At 39.0% G+C, this 12,991-nt stretch overlaps 3 protein-coding genes across 7 annotated transcripts in view; 1 reads left to right on the forward strand and 2 right to left on the reverse strand.

The window, feature by feature from the left end:
• Positions 1-4,797, forward strand: part of LOC104949358 (ubiquitin carboxyl-terminal hydrolase 47-like) — a 9,490-nt gene extending 4,693 nt beyond the window's left edge. For 2 of the 4 annotated variants that reach the window (XM_010775727.1, XM_010775720.1), the window contains 5 exons: positions 793-921; positions 1,009-1,137; positions 1,235-1,310; positions 1,903-3,108; positions 3,481-4,797. In XM_010775727.1, coding sequence (XP_010774029.1) covers positions 793-921; positions 1,009-1,137; positions 1,235-1,310; positions 1,903-2,681 — 1,113 coding nt within the window. In that variant the 3' untranslated portion in view covers positions 2,682-3,108; positions 3,481-4,797. The remainder of the gene's footprint in view (positions 1-792; positions 922-1,008; positions 1,138-1,234; positions 1,311-1,902; positions 3,109-3,480) is intronic. The other 2 variants (XM_010775735.1, XM_010775741.1) reach the window with 2 other exon arrangements.
• LOC104949348 (uncharacterized) lies at positions 4,189-6,175 on the reverse strand. The gene is made up of 4 exons (XM_010775708.1): positions 5,784-6,175; positions 5,459-5,557; positions 5,021-5,226; positions 4,189-4,894 (listed from the first exon to the last, which is right to left on the reverse strand). The coding sequence occupies exons 1-4, from the start codon at positions 5,935-5,937 to the stop codon at positions 4,706-4,708; spliced, it is 648 nt and encodes a 215-aa protein (XP_010774010.1). The 5' UTR covers positions 5,938-6,175; the 3' UTR covers positions 4,189-4,705.
• Positions 6,176-9,236: 3,061 nt separating this feature from the next.
• On the reverse strand, positions 9,237-12,466 carry LOC104949331 (probable E3 ubiquitin-protein ligase ARI5). 2 transcript variants are annotated; one of them, XM_010775697.1, is made up of 4 exons: positions 12,023-12,466; positions 11,400-11,500; positions 10,924-11,097; positions 9,237-9,941 (listed from the first exon to the last, which is right to left on the reverse strand). In XM_010775697.1, the coding sequence occupies exons 1-4, from the start codon at positions 12,042-12,044 to the stop codon at positions 9,486-9,488; spliced, it is 753 nt and encodes a 250-aa protein (XP_010773999.1). In that variant the 5' UTR covers positions 12,045-12,466; the 3' UTR covers positions 9,237-9,485. The 2 variants fall into 2 exon arrangements, with proteins under 2 accessions (XP_010773999.1, XP_010773991.1); XM_010775689.1 differs by having other exon boundaries at positions 12,027-12,464.
• Positions 12,467-12,991: the final 525 nt, after the last annotated feature.

Below are 12,991 nucleotides of genomic sequence, written 5' to 3' on the forward strand. Positions count from 1 at the left end.
GACGTACAACGGCCTCGACAACTTCTGTAGTCCTAATCAGCCACTTGGTAACAACAATCGTTTTTCAGACACGAAAACTCTTCAGAAATCACCAGTGGGGTCACTGCTGATGTATTTAATGTCGTAGAACAAAACGTGATCCGTCACTTAAATGACCTTATTTCCAGCTATTTTCCAAAATCCTATGGAGATGAGAAATTGCATTACTTTTTGGCGAAGGAACCGGAAGTGGTAAAATGCTAACTTACTTCCGGATTTTAGGACGCGTCACTGTGGCACTCTATGTCTAATACATCGCCATTAGGGGTGGGAATCACCAGGCTCCCCACGATACGATACTATCGCGATACTTAAGCCACGATACGATAGTATTATGATTCTACGATATGCTAAGTATTGCAATACGATATATTGCGATATTGCAAATCACACGGGTCATATCCATGTCCGTCTTCCCTTCCTGGTTAAAAAATGTATTTGCAATATGAATAGTTTATGTAAATAACCCAATCTGTGTTCTTTGAACCTAAAAAGGAGATGGCATTGTTTAAGGTTTATATAATAAAATCGATACTTGGCATCCGTGTATCAATACAATATCGCCAAACAAAGTATTGCGATACTATGCTGTATCGATTATTTCCCCCACCCCTAATCGCCATGCATCTCCAGTGCTCCCCATTAAACATTGTTCAACATCATTCCTGACCCCTGATTTAGATTCTCTGAAGTCACTAATATGTTAAGTGACTTTGCAACTCTTGTGCGTGATGTTTTCATTATCTGTTCTAGCAATGTGAGGTAACAACACATCCAGGGATTTTGACCCTCCTGTTGAAGAGATTCAGCTTTGACTACAAGCTCAGGTGTTACGTTAAGCTCCACTGCAACGTGGATGTCCCGAAATCTCTGTTCATCGGGGTATGTTTCCCTATATACGTCTTGATTTCAGCAGCAGATTCTTTGATTTCTTAAACGTGGTGATTTGCTTCATTTCCCTTTTTGCAGAAATGCAAATATGACCTCTACGCTTTAGTGAACCACTTTGGGAATCTAACAGGGGGTCATTACACTGCACACATCAAATCTATTGAAACGGACACGTGGTACCACTTTAATGACAACATTGTTAACATGGTAAGGAGGCTAGTTTCTCTATATGCAGTCAGGTGTCACATATCTATGCACAGTTAAACAGTACAACATTTACTGTAATTGTTTTTGAATCACACAGGTTCAACCACCACTCATTGGGGCTGAAAATCACTCCCTAAGGTCCTGTACAGCTTACCTCCTCATGTACAAGAAGGGTGAGTTGGAAAATGTACAGTTCTAGTTTCTAATATTTCTTCTTCGAGTGCTATTAATTATCTAGATTTTGTTTTAGTGTTGGTGATATCAGCCATATTTGTCTACCTATGTTTGAATAAAATGCAACTAGATGTCACTCAGCCTGTGGTGTTCAAAAAGGCCAAAAAAATAATCAACAGAAATATATATTTATTCTCAGAAACCTTACGCCGTTACTTAAGGAGCCAGGAACTAGGAAAAAAGCCTCACTTCCTTGAGTAGATGAACGCTTACTTCTGCGCGGTGATATGTTAAGTGGGTGTTTGGTAGTTAGTAAATAGTTCCTGAAAGCTGCTCACGACAAAGTCTGTTGATTATTTGAGTAACTAGGTTAGGATTTTTGGAAAGAGACATTCCTTTCAAGTTTTTCAAAATGATTTGTATCGCTTTGAGCACCACAAGTTGAGTGCCATCCAGTTCCATTCAAGAGTAAGCAGACTTCCCCATACCTCCAAAAACGTGCATAAAAAAGCTAGAGTCTAAACACTGTCCCTTTAAGTCCAAGATGATAAGGCCTAATTCAATAACAACCCTTCTTATTTCTCTTCAAAGTGAGCAGACATCCTGAACAAAATGATGAAAGCGAGGATGATCTCCGTTCACATTCAGGAGTCGATGCTGAAGGAAGACAAGACGAGACAGAGAGAGGAGAGCTTCCTGTTCCTCATCATCAACTCAATGATGGAAGCTGCCATGGAGGGGGAAACCTGAAGCTCCTGAATGCACCGTGTGTGAAGCCAGAGAGAAAAGACTCTGGAGCGGATGGAGACTGTTTGCAATCACACAAGTCAGATTTTCCAACGCTACAAAAGAGTCACAAGATCAGACAGCAGCTTGATAGGAACTCAGAGGAGCCCATGCAGCTTTTACACACCAGAGGGAAACACTCGGAACATTTGGGAAGACACGAGATGAACCATGTGTTAGAGCAATCCACAGAGAAAAGACTGGAGGTGAATGAGACTGTCTTGGGAACACAGAAAGCTAAAGGAAGCTTTAGAAATAGAGTCAAACATGGGGAAGCAGAAGAACATTTGTGTAGTTCTGATGTGAAGTCACTTCCTGTTTCCTCTTCTTCTTCTTCTTCTTCTTCACTTACATACTTGAAAGGACACAGGACGATTAAAGTTTGCATGCAGCCATCCATTAAGTGTAACAACTCTCCAAAACTATGCAGAAAATCCAACAATTCGATGAAAGACGGGGAGACCATGCAACATGCTGTGACTGCAGATTGCACACAAACTGTGAGAAAAGAAGGGAAAAGTCCTGAAGATAGAGGACAGTCTGCAAAGAGCAGGGACAGAGACAGAAAAGCGCCATGGAAGTGATGAAATGCCAGGGATAATATCTGTATATTTGTCATAAGTGGCTTGGATTTTTTTAATATTTTGATATGTTAATGCTTTTTAAATAGAGCATTTATAATAAACTTGGAATACATGGCTTTTTTTTTTTTACGTGAATGCAGTCAAAGAGATTTCTAACTAGAATACAGAGACAATGAGCATTGAAAGGCGGGTGCGTGTACCTTTAAGATTAAGAACGAAACTGAAAGTATTTATTCAGTTCGTCGGTGTCGGTAATCTGCAACCAAATAAAGGAACCCAAACAGCAACACCGCAGAAATGGTTGTGTCAATCTTAATTAAAGGGCATTCTGGTCAGAAATATCAATTGGTGCTGGACGACACTGAGTTTCAGGGCGCCACAGTGCTGGATCTGAAACACAAGATTGCAGCTCTCGAGGGAATTCCAGGTATGATCACTATTGAAATAGCCGCTGTGACGCAGATTATAGCCTATATGCTTAAACCATAAAGTTAAAATGTAACCATGTTCCGTGTGATTAACGTGTTTTGCCATTTGATGGAAGGCGTCAGAATGTAGTGGGCTACAGGACCTTTGTTTGTTGGGTTTTTGCAATCACATACACATCAGAACATTTGTAAGCTGTTATTTATAACCGAGAATTCAGGTGTGTGTTTAGGTCAGCATGGTTATTTTCCACCAGGAATTAGTAGGACTGCAGGTCAAAAAAAGACATATATAGCGATATAGAAATGTTGTTAGTGCCTGGTTTTGACCCCCTTTCTTTGTACGCGTGTGTTCCTGTGTGTCCATGTTTTAGTGTCACAACAGCGACTGATCTTCGGAGACAACCAACTGGAGGACGACTTTCTACTATCACACTACGGAATTCAAAATAATTCAACCATTCACACGGTGTTAAAATTGTGTGGTGGAGGTTGTTCTGGGGGCCCGGGAGATCCTGGACTGGGTGACAAGGATGGGAAACACAGTAGTAATGAAAGGCTCGCTGACTTTTAAAACCTTCCCTGGACAGAACTGTTTCCTGGAGACATTCCAATAACACACCAGAGCTTCACACAAGTGCCCAAACGATTATCCCATATCACACTCTGCTGGGATTTTAGTGTAAAACCAATATTGGATTAATCATTTCATTTCATATGTCTTGTTATGCGCCTGCTCTGTGTGTGGACTGTTTAAAGTGTTTGAACAGGGAAAGTTAATGGATGTGTCTCGCAACTTGATTTTTTTACACAACTATCAGGGAGTGGCTTAAAGTGCAAATCACTGTCATCACTACCAGTCCACTTCCTGTAGCATAAATGCTAATGCTAACCTTGTTTCACGTATTGTATATTTAACAATCCACAGAGCTGTTTCATGATATCAATGATCAGGCAACACATGAAAAGCGTTGACAGTTGTCAAAAGACTACATTTATTTTAATATGTGTCATTATTTGTTTTATTTAGCTGTTGTTTAACTCAGTCCAACATACATGTATTCACTAATGTGCAGCTGTTAGTCATCCAATATAAAATCTACACTGACTAAGAAAAGCCTGATTCAGTGATGCAGTTGTTAATGATGAAGAAAGCAGCCTTCAGTGGCAACATGTCAAATAATGCATTTTAAAACGTTGTGCAAAAACTGATGTGTTTTCTGCTCACAATATAAATGAACTAATAAACTTTTATTATAGTAAACCTGGTTTATTTGATGAGTGTATACTACAGGGTAGATAAGGCTACAGCATTGTACTGCATCTTAACATGTAAGTATTGTCTTTTCCAGATACATGCAATAGGATAGCAGATGAATAGACAAAATACCAATACTTGCCTCTGAAATATAGTAGAGGAGAATTAGGCTCTATATAGAACATGTCAAAATGTTGCTTATACAGTTCTTTACTCATTGTACTACTTAGTTTGTCGTAGCTTATTATTTATGTTACGACTACATCAGTAAAGAGCCGTTAAATGTCCCTGTCAGTCGTGAGAGCCGCCTTATGTACACTGAAAAAACTGAAACGTTGACTTTAATTAAATCCTTTTGACTTGGAAAAGCGGTAATGCTTGCGGTTTCCATCACAGCAGACAGCCAACATGTCTGGAGAACATGCTGGACAAACAAAGTGATGGACCTGGCACATAACCTCTTGTTTGTACTGACGGAAGCAAAACTCGAAGAAGCTTCGCTGAAATGTATCAGCACAGATACTACCTGTCTGTATATTGATTTAATAAAAGTGGATTAGTAATTGTTTTGAAAGCAATGCCAACAATTAATTATATGGTATACAGTAATATGATATTGTTTTTTGTATGTTTCCGTGTGATTCAGGCAGATTTACCCGTCCAGCTTGAACAGATCTGTGCTCCAACATTTTCAGAAATGCCTGCCTGGACATGGCTGGTGCTGTCACCTTCATGTGCTCGAATGAGGTGAACACATCATATTTGTAAAGCGTCTGGCAGCTGGTGCTAGCTGGCCAGTACCGATACAAAAGGAGGTCTTTAACCTCAGGAGTCCATTCTGCAGAGCAGACATTGTATCGTCCTGTGAACAAATGGACAAAGTAAAGGTATTTCGGTAATCAAACTGTGAGTTTGCCTTAACATATTGTATTTTATACATAGATGTGCATATATGATGTATTAGCTATTTGACATGGCATTTGGGTGTTGTCTGAAAATGACCAGGTGATAAAAATCTTTGCGTTGCACAAAGTGGTAAAACTCTGCCGTACAATACTACTTGTACAAAAAGAAGGGCTTTCAGAACAACTTACCGTTGATGGTGACCACAGAAATATGCTTCCAAGGAGTAACTGTGACGTCATCAGAGCATTCACAGATTGACCTTGGAGTAGGAACAGGCAGTTGACATACTGCAATATAGAAAATATGTTAGGAAGGGTGTATTTACATTTTTTCCTTAATTCTCCAGATTATCAAGATATTCAATAACATTTTGCATAATTTCCACATATCTTGCAGCCCTAGTCAAAACCAATCATACTTTTTTCAATCAGCTATGTACACTTCCCATTCGCACTTAATTATGGGAACTACACTATAATGGGACATTGTAATGTAATGTTAATCTTTACATACTTTGTTCACAAAACTGAAGCTGGCCATTTTCATCCACCACCACAGCAGTTTTAGGGGGAATGGGCTCCAGAAATCCATTGAACACAGCCTCTCTGTCATGGAAGATATTCCTCTTGTGGGCCTCCATGTCACAGGTTGCACAGTGGAACTCCATGTCCAGTGGAACCAAGTCCAGACACCTAAACCGCTTCTTCTGCACAGCATCTGTGGCACTTCTGAATGGCTATTCTCTCAGCTGAGAGATTTGCATTAAAAAGCATTGGCCTAGCCGTTTTCATTCTCACATCTGTGAGAAGCTGCCTTTGTGCCCAGGCAGAAACCGTTCCGTCTGTTGCCTCCGTAACCTGTACTGCAGTTAGGGTGTCCCTTAACTCTTAACTCTAGATGTGTTTCTAAAAAATAAAACAGCTGTTAAGCCGCCACCCTAAAACTGGTATGATGGATATTAAGGTAGTATACTGAACCACTTTTGAGTTGGAAAAATATATGCGGACTAATAATAGCAACATGCTATGAATCATCATATGCATCCAAAGCAATATTAGCAAGTGATACTTATACCAAATATGCATTCACTTGTCATGAAACAGTCAACACTCAATACTTTATTATGATTAACTAGATGAGTATAAAAATGGAAACATTGGGAAAAACTGTAGTGCCAGTCAACTGCTGTTATAATCAATATACTCACCAAGACTACCAAACTCTTGATGTTCTAGCTGGAGGCCTTCCTCATGCACAGGATCGTCTCTTCTGGCTTGTGAAGCTGCAGAGACAGTCATTTTTGCTTAACCCTTCAATCAATCTAAAATTACACCAATTAATTGTAATATGAAAATGCTCTGTAAGGACTGCAGGTAATGAAACTAAGAACATATTACCACAGCATCACAATGACCATTTACATTGAGCATACTTTTATCCAAATCGAGGTACACATTTTAAAAAAATACAACACAAGCAAGGATTATCAGTCACAGGCTCTTACAATATCTTGATTTAATTTGAAAATGTTTTAAACATTGCAACAGATTTGTCAAGAGGTATCTTTACATTACATAATTTCATACTGTGTACACCAAAATAACTTTGTTATGAATTATCTTTATTCTTAGATTTAGAAATCATGATATAGTAAAGAACAAACCTGATGTGGAGCGTTGAGTTTCCCGTTGTCTCTCACGTCTGCGTGTGACCACTGGATTAGAAAGGGGTCTCTTCCTGCTTTTTCTTTTCTTTTTCGGAGGGATGGCAGGGGTCTCAGTAGCCTATATTTTTTCAGAGGTTGAGATCAAAGTTGTAATACAACATAAGACAGCAGCACTTATATTTGAGCAATTATTTAACGGTTGCATAAAAAGGTCTAACGGACCCTTTACATTACATCAATAAAAAGCAATAGCAATGATTATATTACAGACTTGGGTATTTGCTTCTCATGAAAAGCCTCGCCCTGGCCTCATGGACAAGAGCCTCGCTAATCAATGCTGCCATGTGCATCCTGGCCTCATTGGGATCCTCAAAGATCCTCACTTCACGGTTGAGGGACATGGCATACAAAGAGAGAGTGAGTGATTAAAAGAGTTTCTGGAAGCAACACACACACGAGCTGAGGAAAACGAGTCTCAGTCTCAAGGCCAAGAATTTATGTTAATATACATGAGTCATGACATACATTTCGATTTTTAATCCTGCCTTTTAAGTGGAATATCTCTTTAGGTTACCGGACATTGATTCTGTTAAAATAGCCCTAGTCTAATAGTCTCTGTGTGTTCATGTTGTAGATCGATCAGACCTGCGACTGATCTTCGCAGAGAGAGTTCTGGATGAGGACTCTGCTCTGTTGTCTCACTATGGAATCCAAGACAAATTACACATCTTGGTAATTCAAAAAGTATCAGGTGGAGGAGGGAGTCTTGTGGACCCAGAATTACCTGGAGTGGGTGACAAGGATGGCAATAACAGAAGTATGAAAAAACTCAGTTTAAATTTTTAAAACCTACTCTGGACATATATTTTTCCTGGAAACATTTTTAATAGATTTTACACCAGATCTGTGTTTCAGCAAGTGCCCAAACAATAAACTCCAGTCACACTCGTATTTAAGTGTTAAAAAACAAACTTAAACCTGTGTATGGACGATTATTTAAAGCCCATTTCCACAGGTTTTATTGTGGATTAATAATATAATTGTCACTTACTAAATGTATCTGCTGGTTTCAAAGGGCTGGGTGTGTCTTGTAGCTTGAACTTTTGAGCTACTTCAGTCAGGTTATGGTCCAAAATACTGTAGCCTACTACTTCCTGTTAATACACTGTACACTTAAACTGATGCTTTTAGTGGGCCTTTTTTTAAGGTAGCCTAAATATACAGCAGTGCCTTTTTTTGCTTCACTTCTATAACTCCTTTCTGCTTCTCCAAACTCTAAATTGGGGACGTACTGACCTTCATTTACTGTGTTTACACAAAGCTTTACCATTATTGACTTATCACATAATCTGCCATAAATTCTGGGTCAATTTGTTTGAAAAGTGTGTCATATGTCAAAGGGTCAGACAAATGTAAAAACCCTTGTTTGTGAAATGTGATATTTCTTTGTTAATTTCCGTGACTGTGTTGGCTATTAAACAACTGTTCCAGTCTTAAAACGTGCCATTGTTCAGTGTTACTTTGGGATTTACCTCTAGGGGGCGCTACAGCACCTACTGACATTCAGGGGTGTCAAACTCAAGGCCCGGGGGCCAAATCCGGCCCGTGAGTTCATCTTCTGTGGCCCCACAAGAGCTTGCAAAGAATATAATATGTTTATTATACGGTTACGTGATGATTTAAAGAAGCACGTTGCCCATAAACTACATGTCCCACAATGCATCTCAAATTTGCCTTTTTTCTCAGAATTTGATTTTTTCTTTTTCAGAATTTGACTTTTCTTTTATTGTGACTTTTTTTCTAGAATTTGGCTTTTCTTTTTAAATCATTTTGTGACATTCTCACTGAAGAGACTTGCAATTATTTCCCCTAGACTTCTGCTTTCAGTCGTAGTTAATTATGAAGGTATTACCTTATCGAATAATAATCCAATGCAGAGGCAATAATGTAATATAATACATTATTTTATATATATGATATATTTATATATGTATTTTTATATAGTCTTAAAGTTACAACCGGCCCTTTGAGTGCAACCATAATGCTAATGTGGCCCGCGATGAAATTGAGTTCGACACGGCTGCATTACAATGAAAGGTTATACATGTGAGCAACTTTTTACAATTCAATAACTACAGTACTTGTGCAAAATTGAAAAATTTTCAGCTACAATAAGTAAAATATCTATAAAGTATTTAGAATTTTATATTGCATGTGGGAAAATGCTAATAGTTTTTCATTAAACCCATTTACAACTTGTATTATGTGCACCTGTTTGACATCAAATAGACGTTCCACACTCATGTTAAGGGAAACTTTATTTATTCAGTTATTAATGATTAACTATTATTGAAAAGAGATCCAACAACAACATTACAAATAGTGGATTATAAAACATTAAGAGAAAATAAAGCAGATCTTTTCAATACGTGAATAAATAAGCTTATAAGTCTACACTTTTGGCTCTAGTTGCTAAGGCAATCTTGCATTGAAGTCCGAGGAAGTTATCACAGTCGAAGACAGTAAACTATGTGTGTGCAGTGTTTCTCTTAGTTTCGGTGCCACACAGGTATGGAGGTTTGTCTGGGAGCCACGCCAGCACTGCAGGGGAGGAAGTAGGAGCTTGTTTTCAGGCACTCAGGAGTGAGCTTCAGACACACAAAGCAGAACTCCACCTGACAGCGAGGACAGATGATGTTCTTACAGCCCGTTGTGTCGTGCTCCACTTTTGTACCACAGGTGGGACAGGCCCGGATGGAGGGACAAGCAGTGACCCCCTGTACCTCAGAGAGGGCGGTGGTCTTGCAGTTGTTGAGGAGCTCCAGGACCGCGTTGATGCAGCCGTCGTTGTCGCAGCGGTCCGAGCGCGGTGCTGCGCCTTTCCACTCCTTCAGACACTGCCAGCAGAAGTTGTAAACCTTCTTCTTTTCGTCCGTGCAGATCGTGCACATCACGCTGAGGTTGCTCTGGTCCTCTCTCTCCACATACGTTTTACAGCCAGGACACTGTTGGAGGGGATGTGAGAAAAAGTTAAAGGGGCCCTGTTAAGCTTTGGGGGGTTTTCCTGTTCCGTTAGTGGGCTTTTTAGATTCCTGTGAATTTAAATGGTCTGCAAAGGCTAGAATCCCTGCCTGAGACACCTGGATTGGACTCCTTTGTTTACTTCCTGGACATAGTGACATCACTACTTCAAACGCTTCTATTGGCTAGTGCTCCGACACATTGTACGCGATATATTCTAAGGGACCAATCACAACAGGGACGGCCAGCTAACGTATCAGGCAGGCAGTATGAGAAAAATAAAGGCCTTTTTGAACATTAAAGAATGGAAACATGTCACAGCAGAGGCACACTTTGTAGATTTAGACTTGGCTCTCACGTCTCTCCCATTATTATTATTATGGTCTTCTATCTCTCATGTATAACTCCATACAATAACGAAAGAGTAAAAATGTAATGGCTATGATTTTTACAGACAAGAACTGGTTTCACGGATGCCTTTTGAAAGAGCGGGGTCAGTGGATAGCTGTTCCCACTTGTTTCCAGTCTTTGAGCTGAGCTAAGCTAACTTGTTGCTGGTTTGAGTTCAATCATAATTATAATAAATATATAGGTAAAATATTACTTGGAGACATCAGGCTTGTTTTCAGGTTTGCACTTGTAATATGCTTTCATGTAAACACACATTACATCTCTCATACTGTCTGTCTGAATGTACCTAACACCTGCCTCTTTAAGCCCCTTCCCAAAAAAGCCAGAGTGCTCTGATTGGTCGGTGTTTCATGGTCTTTCACATCTTTCCTTTCTGCATCTCTTCACCAAATTAGGCGAGTAACTACTGTAACGGTACTGTAGTGGCACTTAGTAAATATTATAACGTTGTGACATCACAAGTGCACCTAGAACATGGACTTAAAATATTTATCGGACCTAAACTTTATTTCTGTTTTCCGCATGATTTGATGATATTAGAAACAAACAACTCACTGTTTTGAATTCACAGTATTCTGTGGCAGCCAGACGGGCCATCCTCTCTTCAAAGTAAGCCATCTCTGAAGCTGTCAGCACTGCCAGCCGGCGCACCTCTTGATAGGACCACTCTTTATCACACTTCTGCACGGTGCCATCCTTCAAAGCAGGGCACTTAAACTTGTACTGGCCCTGAAAAACAAAAGAACACATTGAGTTATATTGCAGTGTATGTGGGGAGTTGAGAATCCTTTACATGTAGAACCAGGAAAGGTGTAAACTAAATAATAAATCAACATCATCCAGCATGGGCAACAAGACACTTATGCACTGAGGACAAAACACTGTTTCCATATAATAAGTGGTCTAACACAGTTTTTATAGTCAGTAAAAAGTAGAGGTGGAAATATGTTTCTGTTTCTGTTTGCAACATCACTTCTCTAACACATAGTGAACCCGGCTTTGTGCTCTTTAAACAACATGTTGGAAAGTACCTGATCCAGCAGGCTGCGACACCAGCCAGTGAGAGACTGTGGAGTGACTGCATGACCGCAGGACATCTCTGCACAGAGACACTGGTCTCCATCCTCCGGAGCTGAGGGGAACAACAACAAGAGCAGACATTGAACTCATCGTCATAGTCACATACATATAGCCCTGCACATTCAGGATGAAAGAGCCCAATTCCTTTAAATAAAAATTAAGAAACACATCTCCCTCTGTCGTTATATATCATTGCATGCAATCCATTTGTTAACTTAATAATATATACAAATTGGGATATTATATTGTTACAGTAACAACTGCTATCAAGGTTTTGCACACAAGTTTAATATAAATATACAGTACATATCACCAGGAGAAAGATATCTATCTATACAGTATGCACCATTTACAAAATAAATACAAAATAAGTTAGCACATACTCTAATTTATCAAGCTACAACTATTAAAATTGAACATAGGGTACTAATATTCACATTACAAGTGTGCAAAGTAGTTGCAGTTTTGTAAATTATTAAGCAATTAGGTAGTGTAGGTTAATCAGGATAACCAATTCACGCAGCACAGAAACATGAATTATTGTGATTTTGGTTTAAATGGTTTTTGATAATGCTTACGAAATGCATCCAGAGCATCCGGTTTGTTGACAAACTTCAGAGTCGTGTCTCTCGGATCGTATCTCTTCTCCTCCTGACCCGGTGTAGTCATTTTGTTTCAGCTCTTCTGCTCTCCTAACTTCGTGTGTCAGCAGCAGTAAAATGGCTGCTGCTGTGTCAATTTCTCTGACTCCGATTTTCTTTTTTACTTTCAGTTTCCCACAGCAGTTCCAAGAAATCACGTGAATGTAGAGTAACAGGTCAGAATTCCCCATCTACTTCTTTTTTTTTACATTATTATTTTTTAAGACAGCCTTGAAATATGTCCTCAATGGAGAAAAGGCCCTTCATGTGTTTAATATTCACACCACTTTATTTTACAGAAACTTCTTATAAGACAGCCAGAATGTGGAACAGCTGGTAAACAAAGAGGACGTTGGTCAGATGCCAAACACTGCCGGAGTATCAGGTGATTTCCACTAATCATGTCAACACATCATTGGCTTTTTTTCTGTGTTACATTAATCTATATGTAGCCCTCGTGCTGTTACTAAAATTCAAAAAAAAAAAATCGCTTTAAATAAAATGATGTATTCAAAATCATGTGGTGTTACAAACACGGCCAGAGGAAGAAGAAGTACTCAGATCTTGTACAAAAGTAGAAGTACCAAAGTGTAGTTTTACTTTTAGCACCAAAATATACTTATAGTACCAAAAGTAAAAGCATTCATTATGCACATTGGCCCATTTCAGATTAACAAAAAAAAGATTTTATTCTAATTACTGATGCATTAAAGTGTTATCAAAGCTGGTAAAGGTGCAGCTAGTTTTAATAGCTTTGTATACTGCATGGTAGATTGTGAATTTACTCCAGGGGTAACTAAAGTCTGATTTAAGTGTTGATTAAGTAAATTAACTAAAGGTATTAAATAAATGTAGTGGGGTAAAAGTACACGATTTACCTTTGAATGCTAAGGGTACAAAGT

The sequence above is a fragment of the Notothenia coriiceps genome, unplaced genomic scaffold (genome assembly GCF_000735185.1).
Source record: "Notothenia coriiceps isolate Sejong01 unplaced genomic scaffold, NC01 NC01_scaffold00000339, whole genome shotgun sequence".
NCBI classification, from domain to species: domain Eukaryota; kingdom Metazoa; phylum Chordata; class Actinopteri; order Perciformes; family Nototheniidae; genus Notothenia; species Notothenia coriiceps.